At 36.4% G+C, this 17,522-nt stretch overlaps 2 protein-coding genes across 6 annotated transcripts in view; both read left to right on the plus strand.

Moving 5' to 3' along the window:
• Positions 1-2,896: 2,896 nt before the first annotated feature.
• On the plus strand, positions 2,897-4,006 carry LOC117325588. Its single transcript, XM_033882330.1, has one exon. It carries the CDS (start codon positions 2,897-2,899, stop codon positions 4,004-4,006), a length of 1,110 nt encoding a protein of 369 aa, XP_033738221.1.
• Positions 4,007-7,772: 3,766 nt separating this feature from the next.
• LOC117323482 (probable E3 ubiquitin-protein ligase HERC4) overlaps positions 7,773-17,522 on the plus strand; it is a 68,147-nt gene continuing 58,397 nt past the window's right edge. For 2 of the 5 annotated variants that reach the window (XM_033878733.1, XM_033878766.1), the window contains exons 1-6: positions 7,775-7,884; positions 8,835-9,135; positions 11,453-11,615; positions 12,665-12,741; positions 14,335-14,524; positions 15,466-15,497. In XM_033878733.1, coding sequence (XP_033734624.1) covers positions 8,892-9,135; positions 11,453-11,615; positions 12,665-12,741; positions 14,335-14,524; positions 15,466-15,497 — 706 coding nt within the window. In that variant the 5' untranslated portion in view covers positions 7,775-7,884; positions 8,835-8,891. Of the gene's footprint in view, positions 7,889-8,834; positions 9,136-11,452; positions 11,616-12,664; positions 12,742-14,334; positions 14,525-15,465; positions 15,498-17,522 lie in introns of all 5 variants that reach the window. The other 3 variants (XM_033878742.1, XM_033878757.1, XM_033878750.1) reach the window with 3 other exon arrangements.

A 17,522-nucleotide genomic window follows, 5' to 3' on the forward strand; every position in this document is an offset into this window, starting at 1 on the left:
TTACCAGAAATTTTATTAGGCGTCATATTAAATACAACACAGGCAAAATGTCTTCAGATCAAATTCTGGTCAATTTCATGTTACTTGTTACTAGTCATCGAGCTCTTCTGTTAGGCTTGGGAGCCTCTCTGAGCCATTTGGTTGTCTTCTCTATTAATTTCCAGTTCCGTATATTCAGAAGAGAAGCAGTTGGGTTGAAATCTGATGGTTAGTTCTTTCCAGTGTTCATTATTTTTGGTTTTAAAGGAGTTCAAAGTTTTGGCACACACCACTTCATTTGGTAAGGCATTCCAGATATTGACCACTCTTTGTGAGAAACTATTTTTCCTTCTAAACGTTCTGCAATGCTTCTTCTGAATTTTTACTGTTCCCTCCGGTATTGTTATTATTTGGCGGGAATAGTTTATCCTTATCACAAGTGTCTATGTTGTTCATTCGGTAGACTTCCACCATGTCAGCCCGCAAGCGTCGGTATTCTAGTGATGGGATTCCCAGCTCTTTTAATCGTTGTTGATAGCGTTTATCCTTTATTGATTTAACTAGTTAGCTTGCTTTCATTTGAACTTTTTCGAGAGTAGCACTGTCCTTTGTAGATGTTATTAATGCAGGTGTTGAGTATTCTAAATGGGGCCGAACCAGAGATTTGTATAGACTTATAAACATAGTTTTGCCCATGAATTAAAGGTTCTTATTACTTCTGCTACACGGTTTGCCTTTTTAGCAGAGTTCTCCACATTTTTGCGGGAAAAATAACATTTTTCAAAGTGCAATTTCTGCAGCATTTTTTATTGAACGACCATTAAATTTGCACATTGTTTCTCAGTGAACCATGTTCTTTCATATTCAAAGAACATTTTTTTTTAAATTTTTGACCTTGATATATTTTCTGATAACATATTACGGAGAAATGTTAGCATCGACCATGCACTACACCACGTACTGAGCGTAAAAGGAATAGAACGACCTTACAGATAACCTGATTTGAAATATTTATATTTTAAATCTTTGTATTTTTTTTTTTAATTATTATTATTTGACCTCTGTCTACCTTCAATGAAGGTCAAGGTCAATGAAAAGTAGTTCTTTTGTAGCCACTCTTTCATACTGTTGTTTGCCAAATCTCAAGTCTGTATGTTTATAGATAAAGGAGCTGAAACATTTTAAATGCGTTTTTGTCTGATTTCTGAATTTTGGCAGGAAAAACTTTACTTTTTTTAGAAGTGTTAGATTTTCTACGCTACTTTTCATCCGATGACCAATTAAAGTGCACATTTCCGTCTCAGTGGATACGATAGAAATCGCTCGATTTGATACTTTTTTTAACCTAATTTTGAACCCATAGCAAGGTCTTGACACATTTTCTGATAACATGACATTGGGGGAAAGTTAGCCCCGACCACGATCTACATGTCCAGACATATAATAAATGTCCCTGACATGACACACTCAGCGTGTATGAAATAGATTACGAAAGTTCATGAAGTTATAGTCGTTAAAATTTTATTTTTTAATCTATTTATTTTTTTCTTGACCTTATAATTTATGATCTCCAAAATGTTAGTGTAATGATGAGCTTAAAGTTCTTTATCGTGTACTAAAATATGAACGTTTGATCTGTTTTCGTTTTTGAAAGAAAGTGTTATCAATATGTTATGTTTAACCTAAACTGATAGCAATAAGGTTCGATCCGAAATGTTCTTTTCGCAATTTCAACTCTCTTTTGGCAGGTGTGCGAATACTGACTTGGACCCATGGGGGGATTAGAGACTCCACTAACTGACAAAAGCAGTCGACGATCTAGACCCTATTCCATCAATACAAAAGCCGAGAGGCTTTGGAGGAGTAGCAGTCATCTGGTCTAAAGATCTGGATCACCTTATCTCTCCTCTTGTATATGGCAGGGAACGGATCCAATGCATACAAATAGAGAAATCCCCGAAACCAACACTAATTATCTCGGTGTTCATGCCATCAAGAGGAAAGCCCGGCTGTGACGACGAATTCGAAGAGTGCATTGACCAGCTCAACGAAATACTTAACATACATCAGCACTCTCATTCGAAATAGGAGGTGACTGGAACTGCGACATGTCAACTCAAGCTGATAGCAAAAGAGGTCAACTGTTCTCAGACTTCAGAATCTCGAACAATATGGCAACAAATAGAACTGATCCTACCTTTATCCATCCAAATGGTAAGGATTCATCCTCAATTGACTATATACTCTTCGGTAACTTGAATTCCACCGCTCCTACTGTCAGTCAGATTGACAGCCTGGCACTTGATACATCTGATCACTACCCCATTCATGCGCATATCCCAATTCTTCCTACGAAGCGCAAGAAGTCTCCCAAAAAACCTGATAAAACACAAAAGATAAACTGGTCCAAACTAGACGCCGACTTATACAAAGCGCTTGTAAATGATACGTCAGACATCCTGCTGAGCGAGGCAAATCTGTCATCTCTGTTTGGTATGGAGACACTAGTCAAGAAATTTAGTACAGCTCTTACGAGCAGTAGCTATTGCAGCACCCTACAGCAAGACAGGAGGAAAACGAGTGTGTAGGTTGCGAAACGATGACATCGCCAACGCAGAAAAATGCAACAAAAATGTACTGCATGCCTGGAAAGAAGCAGGGAAACCAACCGAACCGAACAACCGTACTGTGATGGCTAAAAAGGCAGCCAAGAAAGAACTGCGTAGACAAATCAGAATAGAAGCGGCTAGGCAGAGGAATGAATCGCAGGAAAACATAAAGGGAATCCGATAACAAACTATTTTACTCTTTTGTCAACAAGCTGCGTAAGTCCTCTAATAGCTATCTTGGCGAACTACATGTAGGAAACTCCAAATTTACAGGAAATGACATCTGTCAAGACTGGAAACAGCACATCATGCAACTGGCAGCTCCATCAAAAAACCAATTCTTTAGCGATGAGGTTGCAGCTCAGACTGACTTTGATGTAGAAAACATCAATGACATATGCTATCAAACATCTTTAAGTCAGCCTCAACTGTCCTTCTCCGTGGAGGAAGTAAAAGCTGCAGTCAAAGAACTAAACACAGGCAAAGCACAGGATGGAGCAAACCTACAAGTCGAACATTTTCTCTACGGAGGTGAAGACGCATACAAAATAACGGCACAGCTCCTCAATGCAATTGCTACTCATAGAAAGATCCCACTCTGTATGAAGCAGGGTATTCTCTCACCAATCTACAATAGAAAAGGCGACAAGAAGAACTCTGTAAACTACAGAGGGATTACAATAATGCCTGTTCTTTATAAGATCCTTGAAGTTTTGCTCCGAAAACATCTGAAGGAAATAACAGACCCCATCCAAAGTAGACTACAAAGAGGCTTCACTGCAAATGCATCTCCTCTACACTGTACTCTCCTGGTGCAAGAAGCTCTACTCGCGGCCAAGGCCAGAAAACAAGATTTATTCATTGCCTTTCTTGATACCAAGTCTGCCTTCGATGTCGTTCCTCACAACAGCTTGAACAGGAAACTGTTCAATTCAGGAGTGAACGGCGCTTTGTGGCTCTTGCTAAGAGATCTGCATCAAGAAGCCACCTCATGCATAAAATGGGATGGTGTTACCTCTGACCCGTTCTCAGTCCTCCAAGGTGTAAGGCAAGGGGGAGTACTCAGTACGGAACTCTATAAGATCTTCATAAATGATCTCCTTGAAAGGCTAAACAACTCGGGACTAGGAACCACGGTAGGACATCTCAGAATACCTGCGCCCACTTATGCAGATGATGTAGCCCTCATCGCAGAATCAAAAGAGGAACTGGCAATACTCATCAACATGGCAGTTGACTACAGCAATAGGGAGCACTACGTACTTCAGCCAACAAAAGGCGTAGTGATGCAGGTTGCCAGCTCGAACAGAAGAGAACTTGTCCCACACCACAACTTCGAAATAAATGGCGCAGCAATGCCGATTGTCGAGCAAACATCACATATGGGCATTCTTAGAGCATCAAGAAACCAAAACTAAATAGCTATCGCTGAGAACATCAGGAAAGGAAGACAAGCAGCCTATGCGTTGATGGGACCTGGGCTTCATGGCAGGAATGGCGTTGATCCTCTTACAGCCTGCCACCTAATAAGAACATTTGTCCTCCCTGTAATCCTATATGGACTGGAAGTCCTACAACCTTCTTCCAACCAACTGCTTCCACTCGAGAGATTTCAGAGGAAAATTCTAAAGCAAGTACTCTCTCTTCCAATCAGCACCTCCACTGATGCTGTGTACACGCTTACAGGATTTCTTCCAGCAGAAGCAGTGATTCATAAGAGAATTCTCTCTCTCTTCGGCAGTATCATGAGGCAGCCAGGCTCTTTGGAGTACGACATTGCATCCAGGTACATTTGTACTCAACAGAATAGTCAGGCAAGCTGGTTTGGCGAAGTCATTAGATTGCTTGCCATCTATGAGCTTCCGTCTGCTCACCATCTCCTAGAAGGTGATATTCCAAAAACAAAATGGAAATCAATGGTAAAGTCAGCAGTCAACAACTATTGGATGTCGGTAATCATGGCAGATGTAGCATCATCAAATTCCTTGAGATTCTTAAACAATGGAAGCTACAAACCTGGTGTCCCGCATGTGTCGATCTCCTCGGTCACGCCAAACGCTAGGGACGTGACTCGCCTTCCAACTAAGCTACGACTTCTCACAGGGTCGTATCAGCTTCAGACAAACAAGCGAGCATGTAACCAAAATGAAGTTGACACCACCTGTCTACTCTGTAAATCGACACCTGAAACACCAAGCCATTTCCTGCTGCAATGCCCAATGCTAGAGAAGAGGAGGAACCCAATTTTTGAGGCGCTTGATAAAGCAGCAACCCTGATTCCAGGAGGACAGCCGTTTCACCATCTTTCAGAGGAGGACAAATCACAGCTGATTCTGGATTCCACGGTGCTATACCCCAGGAACCAAAGCACTTTTCAGCTCGAATTCATCTCCAGGCGCCTGTGCTTTGCCCTTCATTCTGAACGGAAAGTGTTGTTATCCTCTTAAATAATTCAGCTTTTCATGATATACTCAGAGACAGTTATCTCATTTTATTCATCACCAATCATATAACATTTGTGTAATATAGCTATCGTCATAATTTTCATTCATTCCCATCTGGATTACTAATGTGCATGTTTATGTTTGTTATGTTTGACATCCATTTTGGTTTCTTGTGCTAAAATTATATCTACATTGTACTCATAGCAATTACAATGATAACCCTCAGTTATATAAATGGCCTTATCGGCAAAATACAATTATTATAGCTTGTTACAGTGGTTATGAACTGGTATCCATACAGACCACAGTAAGATTATACGAATAGGTGATATCACTTATTAAATTTTATAAGTGATATCACCTATTCCAATTGGTGATATCACTTATTCGAATGAGTGATATCACTATGGGGCGCCGTTTTACTATTTATTCCCATTTGGTGATATCACCTATTCGAATAGGTGATATCACCTATTCAATCAGTGATATCACCTATTCTAATAGGTGATATCACCAATTCATTTTTCAAATAAGTGATATCACCTATTCGAATTGGTGATATCACCTATTCGTATCATTAAGTGATATCACCTGTTTGAATGAGTGATATCACCTATTCGAATGGGTGATATCACTTAATGAAACGAATAGGTGATATCACTTATTCGAATAGGAGATATCACTCATTCGAATAGGTGATATCACCTATTCGAATAGGTGATATCACTTTAAAAAAGTTCTTAAGTGATATCACCTATTTGAATAGGTGATATCTATGGGGCGCCGTTTTACTATTTATTCCCATTTGAATTGGTGATATCACCTATTCGTTTCAATAAGTGATATCACCTATTTGAATGAGTGATATCACCTATTCGAATGGGCGATATCACTTAATGAAACGAATAGGTGATATCACTTAAGAATTTTTAAGTGATATCACCTATTCCAATTGGTGATATCACCTATTCGAATGAGTGATATCACCTATTCGAATAAGTGATATCACCTATTCGTTTCATTAAGTGATATCACCTATTCGAATAGGTGATATCACCAAATGGGAATAAATAGTAAAACGGCGCCCCATAGATATCACCTATTCGAATAGGTGATATCACTTAAGAATATTTTTAAGTGATATCACCCAGAGACATATATAGAGAGATTGGCAGCTCTCTATTTGCCCTTATGTCTACATGGTGGGCCCTAACCTTCCCACAATCCTTTGCGGTTGCTCGGTTCAGTCTTCACTAGACGCCATATTTGAGAAAACTTGAAAACCAGACACATAATTATCGATAATTTCTATTTGAAATCATCACCAAGATCCAATTATGTCCTTTAATTTTATTAATATCAAAGTGCAGAAGTGTCATCAATATGGAATATATCACAATTTGCTGTCCAAGTGTTTGTATTTTGAGTATGAAAGTCAAGCACACCGCAGGAAAGATCGGCGGGAATCTCCAATTTTCGAAAAGTCCCTATGGGGTTTTCGAGAATACGGATAAATGACAACAATGTGCATGATAAACAAGACCACATTCCTTAAGTATGATAGTTTTTGGTTAATGTGGTAACTTTTGTATTAGCCTAGATAACACGATGTGCTTTTTGTGTGCGTTTAAATTTACGATGTTTTGGTCTGACGTAATGGCTGCTTAATTATAAAACTTGGACATGTCGATAGGACCCTATGGATTTTCGAAAATACGGATAAATGACAACAATGTGCATGATCAATAAGACTATATCCCATAAGTATGATAGTTTTTGGTTAATGTGGTAACTTTTGTAGTGGCCTTAATAAAACGATGTGCTTTTTGTGTGCGTTTAAAATTGACGATGTTTTGGTCTGACGTAATGGCTGCTTGGACATGTCGAATAGGACCCAATGGATTTTCGAAAATACGGATAAATGACAACAATGTGCATGATCAATAAGACTATATCCCATCAGTTTGATAGTTTTTGGTTAATGTGGTAACTTATGTAGTGGCCAAAATAAAACGATGTGCTTTTTGTGTGTATTTAAAATGACGATGTTTTGGTCTGACGTAATGGCGGATTACCAGAACATGTCGAATAAGTTTCAGTACATCGATACACACATGCGCAAAGCCCGATTTACCTGTGCTCGCGTGTGTTTGATAGGGGACAGGGCGCTCTCGATAAGGGATATGCTTGAGTGGTCACGAATAAAGGGAGCCACCACTTGTACGGGGAAATAGCGGATGTTACTTATCTCTCTCTATATGTCTCTGTATCACCTATTCCAATTGGTGACATCACCTATTCGAATGAGTGATATCACCTATTCTAATAAGTGATATCACCTATTCGTATCACCTTCGAATGGGTGATACTACCTATTCGAAGAGGTGATATCACTGATTGAATAGGTGATATCACCAAATGGGAATAAATAGTAAAACGACGCCCCATACTGATCAGACTTGTAGCCTATATCTGGTATAAATCTCGACAGCTAACCGAAACCGAGCGCCTGTGCCGCACAGGCCTAATCCATTGAGCTGTAATTTAGACTCCACTGTGTTAAGGTAACTCATAATATTTTAATGTTATCATTAGTAATAACTGATATTTTTAAACCTTGGAAGTCAATTTTCCGGCGGGAATTACAGACGAAGATTTTTTTATTAAATCGTCGTCATTTGAAGTCTTTAATCGCTTAGGAACACACACTCTGATATTTTGAGCGTTCAACTAACAGTGACTATCTAAAATATAATAGGCCTGCAAGCGAAACCACAGAATATCTAGAGAATGCCTTAAATATATATCGACTGTCGTAATTGAAGATGTTAGTGGTAAATGAATATCACGATGTATGTAGGCTGATTGTCATGATATGATTCGCTTAGTCTGTAAAAGTGTCGTTTATTTATCGACAAACAACTTTCAGTTTCGTCCATGTCAGCCTTGTATCATGTATGTACATTGGTTGTTCAGGAACGTTCTATTGATCATCGTAGTTCCGGACTAGGGCTGTCACGGATATATTGATGCTACAGTAGCATGTTACATCATTTTGTATGCTTACTGTTGATTCGGTTCATTTAGGATCATGGGGATTTGACATGTAGAACTCTTGTTAACACTATAGAAACATATACTATTAGACAGATACTAATAGATGTATCTACCCAATTTCTAAGAAAAGAAAAAGATGCATTTAAGTGTGATATTTCCTCTTTTTAAAAGCAGACTATTTTTTCACGTTTTCAATATGTGTAGTGTCACAAATTTTGACACCAGTCCAGAACAGCTGAATGTTATGTTTTCTATCGATCAAAATCTACTGATCGAGCTAAAGAGAACTGATCTCTCTAGCCAAGCAGTATATTGTGGCTAGTATTTACCGGGTTACATACTCCCTCCAGAAAAGAACTCGTCCTTGAGTTTACAGGGGTAACAGCAATGTTTGTGGAGCAAGGCTGAGTATTTTTCCCGGGTCCCTACATTGGTGCCAATGTAATGGAGTGTATGATTAATTAAATTTAAATCACTGCCTCCGCTAGGGATTGAACCCGGGACCTCTGGCTGACCAGTCTTATGCTCAACCGATTGAGCTAAAGAGAAGATCTCTCTAGCCGAGCAGTATATTGTGGCTAGTATTTACCTGGGTTACACTACCATAACTACTGTACTTAATAAAGCCATGTGTTAAGAAATGGAGCTTAGGTCGTATTAAACAGAAATACTGTGGTCTTATAAATGTATGTTTTGTGTTCAAGGGGTATGTTTAATAACTTTAATGTTTATTGTTAATTGACAGGATTGACGTAGAGGATGTTTGGTTTACTCCATTGTTGATGTAGGATTGACTGACACGATGCAGCAGAAAGTTCTTGGTTGGGGTAGTTCCCAGCATGGACAACTTGCTGTTGGGGCCTCAGATGAATATGTGATATCTACTCCAACATATATTCCCTTACTCAGTAGTGGGCAATTCTGCTTGGCAAAGATCGGCTGTGGAGAAATGCACTCCCTCTTTGTCACGTCTGATGGTGACATCTTTTCTTGTGGAAACAATGACTATGGACAACTTGGACGTGAAAACAGCAGGTCCAAACCAGGTTTGCAAATACATATTCTTTGGATTTAAAAACATGTTTCAGTATAAATAATAAAGAAACAAACATTTCTTCACTGAAACAATTATTCTCAATTTAAAAAAAAAAAGGATGTACCTGTACATATGTTATGACTGCAGACATTAATATTCTGTTAAAAGAGATGTACACATTGTTGGTGGGGCAGTGATGATACAATTTATATTTTTTTATTGACAGCTCACTTTTCAGAATTGTCATTTGTCTGCAAACTATCAAAAAGACTTTCTATTTCTCACAGACAAAAAAACAAAACATGATAAAAAAATCAAAGAATGATTGATAACATTTTGATAATAATGTAAGTGTTTTGATCACTATTCAATGAATCACGCTAATCACATTATTCATGCCATTCTATTTACTCAATCATTTCATGTACTTCAGATTGAATATACACTTTAATACTTGTCATAAAATACCCTAAGTGAGGATGTTATAATATGACAATGTAACAGTATTCAAAGTAATCCACTACAACAGTACAACTCACCCGAAGCAAGGTCAAGATTGGAATTCACCATTATATTCTCTTGTTCTGATCCGATTCAATCACACACTAGCAATGTGACTAAATGCACATTTCAACATTATAAAGTACAACATCAACAAGATTACCCTATAAAGCTACGATGTTATCCATGACACCATTGTTTCCGTTATGATATACAGGTTACATGTAATTGATATACAGATATCCACTTGCAATGAGCTTTATATCTATAAATATAATTCACCACATATACATAGAAATCATCACAAATGCATATACAAATAAAAGACCAATTTACAAAACAATTTAATGATCTTTGTATGATATTTAATAATTATTTTGCAAAGACTTATTCTTTTTTCATATATTTTACAATCTATATTACTTACAATTTAGTTATCCGGAATCGATTGTTCGACTTGTTGATCGTCGACTGTCTGATCTTGAACTGACCGGTAACAAAGGCATTGTGTTGAAACTGACCGCTCAAACTTGATTTCGTAAATTTCCATGAATTAGTGTTTTACATTTTTTCTAAATTCAAGGACATATCAGTGATGTTCTGAACCATATTAAAAATTTTTGTAAAACTAACTTGTAAAATAACACTAATATAGCATCAACACATACAAAATATTCGAGATCATGTGATTATCATATGATCCACGACTACTATATTAATGACTAAGCATTAGGAAACAGATAACAAGTAAATACAAAATTTGTACAATACATCTTGTTACATAAGCAAACTCAGTGTTACATAATCTTAATTTTCCGGAAAAATCTTCTAAAGAAACTGTTTTGATTTATCAGCTTTAAGTAAGGCAGAAAATGTTGGTTTCTAGTGTCTCAGCTAACCATTTAGTTTGTGCAGTTTTGATTTCAAAAACTGAATGTTTGAAAATAACATCACACAACACAATGGGTCACGTTGAGAAGCATGCTTCTCTTTGGTTTACATCGTCCATACATACATGTGGACTGATGTAAGCTTTATTAAACCAAATATTGCAATGTTAATAAACAAAGAAAAACTTGACAACAAGTCTGTTAGAACTTTCATCTCTTCAGACTATTTATTCAAAGGAAGGTATTGTGACGCCATTCATTACGATTTCAGTTCCATAGCAATGTTAAGAAACATTTGCTTCATTGATGTCACAACAAATAAATGATAACTTTAAAGGTAGAGACAAAGAGCATTGTCAATCAAACAAAATAAGGTTAAAAAAAGTATTGCTTCTGGTAGTGATGTTCTGATTAAATATAAAAAATTGTGAAATATATTTGGTATTACTAAAGATACTGTTAGATATTCTGTTAATTACATTTTATAGCAAAATATACAGAGGCAGCACAATCTCTCCCAGAATTCATTGCAGTCCCCTGTTAACAGCTCACAAATGTATGTCAAATCGTGAAGTTATGTATTCTATCTTGCATTATGACATCATATAACATGACAGTGAGCTATATGCAAATCTTATAATTAATTTTCCCCATTGGCTTTGCAAGCACTAGTGAAAAATATCAGTAAAAGGGATGAAAAAATTCAGAAAAAGTATTATATCACTTTTATAGAATGAATAATTTTTGATCTATTATTGGTAAAAATGTAATAAAAAATTATATTTTTTGCCAGAGCTTTGAAAATATTTTATAATATATTTTGAATTACAACAAAAATATGTTGTTGTTTTTTAAGTCAGTGGTATAGTGTTACTTTTCTTGAAATGAGAAAAGATGATTGAATGTATAATTGATTTGAAAAAAAATTGTCCACAGAAAAAATTGAACAACTTAGCAAAATGATTGTGACACAAGTTGCTGCTGGCAGTCATCACAGCTTGGCTTTGACGGCTGCAGGAGAGGTATTTAGCTGGGGAGACAACAGTTTGGGACAGCTCGGACGAGGCCAGGTTGATGAAGCTGTACAGAGAAAGCCGAAGTATGTATCTTATTTTGGCAGATCAATTTAAAAGGTAGTTCAACCTTGGATAAGTCATGATCAGAACCATGTAAAATATCGGACTCAACAAATGGCTCGTCTTTTTTGAGATTAATGTAAAACATATCATTGAGCTCATGAATGTACAAATATATCATACACTTAGTCTGATAAAGACATTTAATATTTCCTATAAGTGACTGCTGACATTCTATGATGCTAGACATTGATTGTGACACACAGATGAGGAAAGCAAACTAAACACTGTATCTCTAAAAGAAGAAGAATATTGCTGAAAATGAGTGAATCTGGCTGTAAATCTGTTGAACCAGTATATTTAGCTCACCGGTTACGAGTAACCGAGAGCTAATGCTGTCAACCCGGGGTCAGCGTCGGCGTCCCACCCCAAAACTTTAAAGTTTTTGGGGTAAGTTTTTGGTAAGCTTGTAAGTCAAAAAGTATACACCTCATGCCCTTCTAAATTGGTTTATACATTTATTAGAGGTATAGGAGTGATGTTATGGCAAAATCATGCAGAATTTTTTTTTTATTTTTTTCGCATTTTACCATTTTGTGGACTTAACTTTTTTGGCACCAAAACCCACTTTAAAGTTTTTGGAGTAAGATTTTGGAAAGCTTGTAAGTCCAAAAGTATACACCTATCACCCTTCTAATTTGGTTTATACATTCGTTAGAGATCCAGGAGTGATGCTGTGGCCAAATCATGCAGAAAAAAAATTGGCATTTTGGCATTTTACCATTTAGTGGACTTACTTTTTTTGACACAAAAACTCACTTTAAAGATTTTGGGGGTTAGTTTTGAAAAACTTGTAAGTCCACACCCTTCTTATTTGGTTTATACATCCATTAGAGGTCTAGGAGCCATATTATGTGACATACAATTTCAAAATGACATGCTTATACATACATAAAAAATGAATGCATAGTGTGATTGCTGCCGCCGGTGAGCTTTTCGCAATCATTGATTGCACTTGTTATTACTGCATTTTTAAGTGCAAGACTTAAATGTCCTGTTAATCTTGTTTCAGGTTGATCAAGGCTCTTGTTCTATATACAGTGGTACAGATTGCTTGTGGCAGCTGTCACTGTCTAGTGTTAACAGACGGTAAGAGACTTTCATTTACTTTCAATACTGATATGCATGTTCTCAATTCACAAATTAAGCAATTAATTTTTGCTATGAATGTATTAACTGAAAGTACTTGTGAATTCTCACAAATCATGGTGTCATATTTTTCACTCGCCTGGCATGGAGTGCTGAGATATAGATACCAGTGTTTAATGTTGGTCCTCTCATCAGTGTTTTCCTTTGGAAAGTTTCAAAAGTAGTACTTGGACTGTATGGACAGTATGGTATTTTTTGACATGATGAGTGATGGCAATGTTAAGATTTGATAAAACCTTGTACAGAAGTTATGTTTCCAATTTTAGTTCACCTGGACTTTTGTCCGTCCTTCAATCAATATTTGCTTTAAATCGCTACTAGTCATAAAATACATAGCAGATTTTAACCAAATTTGGTCAGAAACATCCTTAGGGGAAGGTAAACAGAGTTTGCATAAATGACGATTCTGACCCCCGATGAGCCAGAGGGGCAGGGCCCTATAGGGGAAATAGAGGTAATTCCTTTAAATCACTACTAGTCATAAAGTTGTGAATGGATTTGAACCTTATTTGGTCAGAAACATCCTTAGGAGAAGGGAAACAGAGTTTGCATAAATGACGATTCTGACCCCCAACCCAAGGAGCCAGAGGGGCGGCGCCCAATAGGGGAAATAGAGGTCATTCCTTTAAATCACTACTAGTCATAAAGTTGTGAATGGATTTGAACCTAATTTGGTCAGAAACATCCTTTAGGGAAGGGGAACAGATTTTGCATAAATGGTGACTATGAAATGTATAGCATCGCTGGGTGTTAAGGGATAAACACAATTCCAATGTAAAAATTGGCTGAAGGGTCTTTCCACACCCTAAGGTACCTAGTTTCTTTAAACACAATCATGTCATAAAAACAATCCTTGAGGTCTTTAGGAATATCAATGTTTGAGATTGGCAAATAAAGCTACGTTTTAACGAATTGAACATGATCATTATTTTGACGTTTGGTCAAATCCAACCAGGTGAGCGATAATGGATAATGGAAGGCATGTTGGAGACTTCTTGTCGCGTTTTAGAGAGTTATTATTATCACAGGAATGAAAAATTACGATCACTGGTTGGGTATATTGAGGGTCGCTTAATAGAGTTAAAATATGTAGCGAAAACACTCAAGAGGAATTGAAATGGTCACTTCGAACAGAGTGTTGCTTAATTAAGATTGGACAGATTCGACCATATATAGAAAAATCTTTTCTTTCCTCTGACCCTCTTTTTTGCCCAAAATCATACATATTCATTTTGAATGATCATCTAGATAACTTTGTAATGTCAATTATGGAAATGTCACCAATGTACTTTGTAATGTCAAGCTTGAAATGTCACAAGGTAACTTTGTAATGTCAAGCTTAGAAATGTCACCAAGGTAACTTTGTAATGTAAAGCTTGGAAATGTCACCAATGTAACTTTGTAATGTCAAGCTAAGAAATGTCACCAAGGTAACTTTGTAATGTCAGGCTTAGAGATGTCACCAATGTAACTTCATAATGTTAAGCTTTGAGATGTTACCAAGATAACATGTAATGTAAAACATTTCTTCAGATGGACAGGTGTTCTCTTGGGGTGGCAATAGTCATGGTCAATTAGGACAGGGTACAAAGGACCGTCACATAGACACACCGAAGCCAATCATATGTCTGCGGGGTATACCTATAGCACAGGTAGTGACAGGAGGCTTCCACAGCTTTGTACTGACTGTGTCCACGGCTGTGTTTGGATGGGGCAAGAACTGGTAAGTTTTAAAATATAATTGCTAGGGCAAGAAATAGCATATTATGATTTCAATTTTCATAAAATTATGTAGAAAGATTAAGAACTAGATAAACATTCTGATTGAGTGAGAGATTTGTTAGTCATAGTGAGACATGAAATGGTATTCATCCACAGTGTTTAGACTGACTGTACTCTCCCATCACAGAGATGGCAATAAAATGATTTAAGTTGGTAATCAGTTTAACTAAAGCAGATTAAGAATTCTACCACAAACATTGTGTTATCATGAGGGGTATTAAGATTTTTTAAGAGTCTGAATAACTTTCTTGTCATCTCACAATCAGCAGGCAATATTTGAATTACCACATAATCCTGCATTTTGAATGCCTACTTATGGCCCTGATCTTGTTTACTTAATCAGATAAAGAACATTCTAGATTAGTGTTTAGTTAACAGATGGAGCTACTGCCTTTCATTATGACACAATGTTAAAAGCAATGAGGAAAGCATGTGAAGATGTAAAGATTACTTATATTTTAGGCATACAATGTATAATCCAACAATTAGACACCCTATTTCATGTCAAAAGTACATGTATGCTTGCTTTAAATAATTTGAACATTATCTATGAATTGAATTGTAGTATTATAAATTCCTCCTAGATATTTAACTGTTTCAGTACATGTGGAATGATAGTAATAATCCCAAAAAAATGCCTGTACATGTATTTTAATGATTAGGTGGACATTGTATTGACCAGATTTTAAACATCGTATCTGATAGCTGTCTGACCATAACATTTAATGGTGGATTTATAGTCTTAAATCCTAATGTTTACCTTTGATTTTTTGTTTTGGGACATTTTTGTAAGTTAGGGAAAATAAATAAGTCTCTGGAATTCTTGTTTTCAAAGAAAAATAACTGAAATGATGGATGTAAATGATCTTGTTTATGTTTCAGTTTTGGGCAGTTAGGACTGAATGATGATGCAGGTTGGTAATCGTACTTCTGAAGTATTTCTCAATCTTTTGTATGCATCTAGCCCATAAATGACATGTTTGCTACCCCTTGTATACAGAGAGAAGGGATCTGATTTGGAAAATATGTCAAACACTAATCCATAACATAAACCTAATTTGGCAGGGAATCCCCTCAGTAGCATGAAGGGTTGGGTCCTAAAGGAAACCTTCCAAAGACTAGGATTGAGTATAACTAGAGTGATGAGTATATGGGTGAAACTACCATTAAGTATAGCTAGAGTGATGAGTATATGGGTGAAACTACCATTAAGTATGGCTAGAGTGATGAGTATATGGGTGAAACTACCATTAAGTATGCATGCTAGAGTGATGAGTATATGGGTGAAACTACCATTAAGTATAGCTAGAGTGATGAGTATATGGTGAAACCTACCATTAAGTATAGCTAGAGTGATGAGTATATGGGTGAAACTACCATTAAGTATGGCTAGAGTGATGAGTATATGGGTGAAACTACCATTAAGTATAGCTAGAGTGATGAGTATATGGGTGAAACTACCATTAAGTACAGCTAGAGTGATGAGTATATGGGTGAAACTACCATTAAGTATAGCTAGAGTGATGAGTATATGGTGAAACCTACCATTAAGTATAGCTAGAGTGATGAGTATATGGGTGAAACTACCATTAAGTATAGCTAGAGTGATGAGTATATGGTCAGCGTTCGAATTTAACGCTCGCACACTCGCTAAATGCGAGCTGATTTTTCATTTTGCGAGTAGAAAATTGTGGTACTCGCATTTTTCTGCGAGTGCATATGAATCCTGGTAAAACAGACACACATAGTAAAACATCGACGAAAACTTTAAACAAAAACCGACACACAGACAATGCATTATTGGTGACGCTTGTACACAGCACTCGTTAGTTTCAAGCGTCTCAAAGACTATGATATACATGAATATATTGTAATGGAAAAGAAACGAGATTTTCCGAGAAACAAAGCGTGACGTCTCGCTAGCATGGCTGAAATAATTAATTTTTTTAAGTCAGCCGCTGCCGGAACATCAAATGAAAAGATCGGCGAAAATAATGAGAGCAAGGACACATGTAGAGAAAGTAGCCCAACTCCTAAGAAAAAAGTGACATGCATCCCAAGGCCAACAAAACGAACTGTCGAGAAATGGGAGCGTGAACTGCATATTGACCTGGAAAAAAACCTTGACGATGATCATGTGCACGTTATTGAAATTTATTGCAAAACTTGCAAAGAATATAGTCCCGACAAGTCATCATCAGTAAATATTTTGTTCTTACTTGAAATTCTATCAGCACTTACTGTATTGTCCATTTTCTAATTTAACAAGTCAACTTCAGATATGACAAAAACAAAATGAAATTTTTAAACGAAAAAATTCTGTTTTTTTTTTTCCAAATCACGAATATGTTGTAAAATCATGATGGACAGGGAATAGCATTTTAATTAGATAGAATTAATACTTATTTCATTGTTAGTCAAAGATTTTATGAGAAATCATACGTGATTAAATCAAATGAAATGACTGATTTTTTTGATTTTTTGTTCTCTTGAAAATAAATTATAACATGTAAGTAATATATAGGATCAAAATCCTTCAATATTCATTGATCTTGAAGTTGATGATATTTGAAGGGAGTATACCCTGGCTGATATGAACAGTGAGTTAAATAAAACAAAAAACAAAACAAAAATTAATTGTATTTTGGCTCAAATAAAAACTTTATTTTAAGCAACTGTTCTTTTGTTTGTGGTTCTGAAAAGTAAAGATTATTTATCATAAAACATCTGTTATATTTAATGTTAACACATAATTTCAAAATTGCGAGTAAGTTTGTCATTTTGCGAGTTAAAATTTTATCCACTCGCAACAACGTGCGAGTTACTAAAAAAGTTAAATTCTACCCCTGATGGTGAAACCTACCATTAAGTATAGCTAGAGTGATGAGTATATGGTGAAACCTACCATTAAGTATAGCTAGAGTGATGAGTATATGGTG

Source organism: Pecten maximus, chromosome 1 (assembly GCF_902652985.1).
Source record: "Pecten maximus chromosome 1, xPecMax1.1, whole genome shotgun sequence".
Classification (NCBI taxonomy): Eukaryota; Metazoa; Mollusca; class Bivalvia; order Pectinida; family Pectinidae; genus Pecten; species Pecten maximus.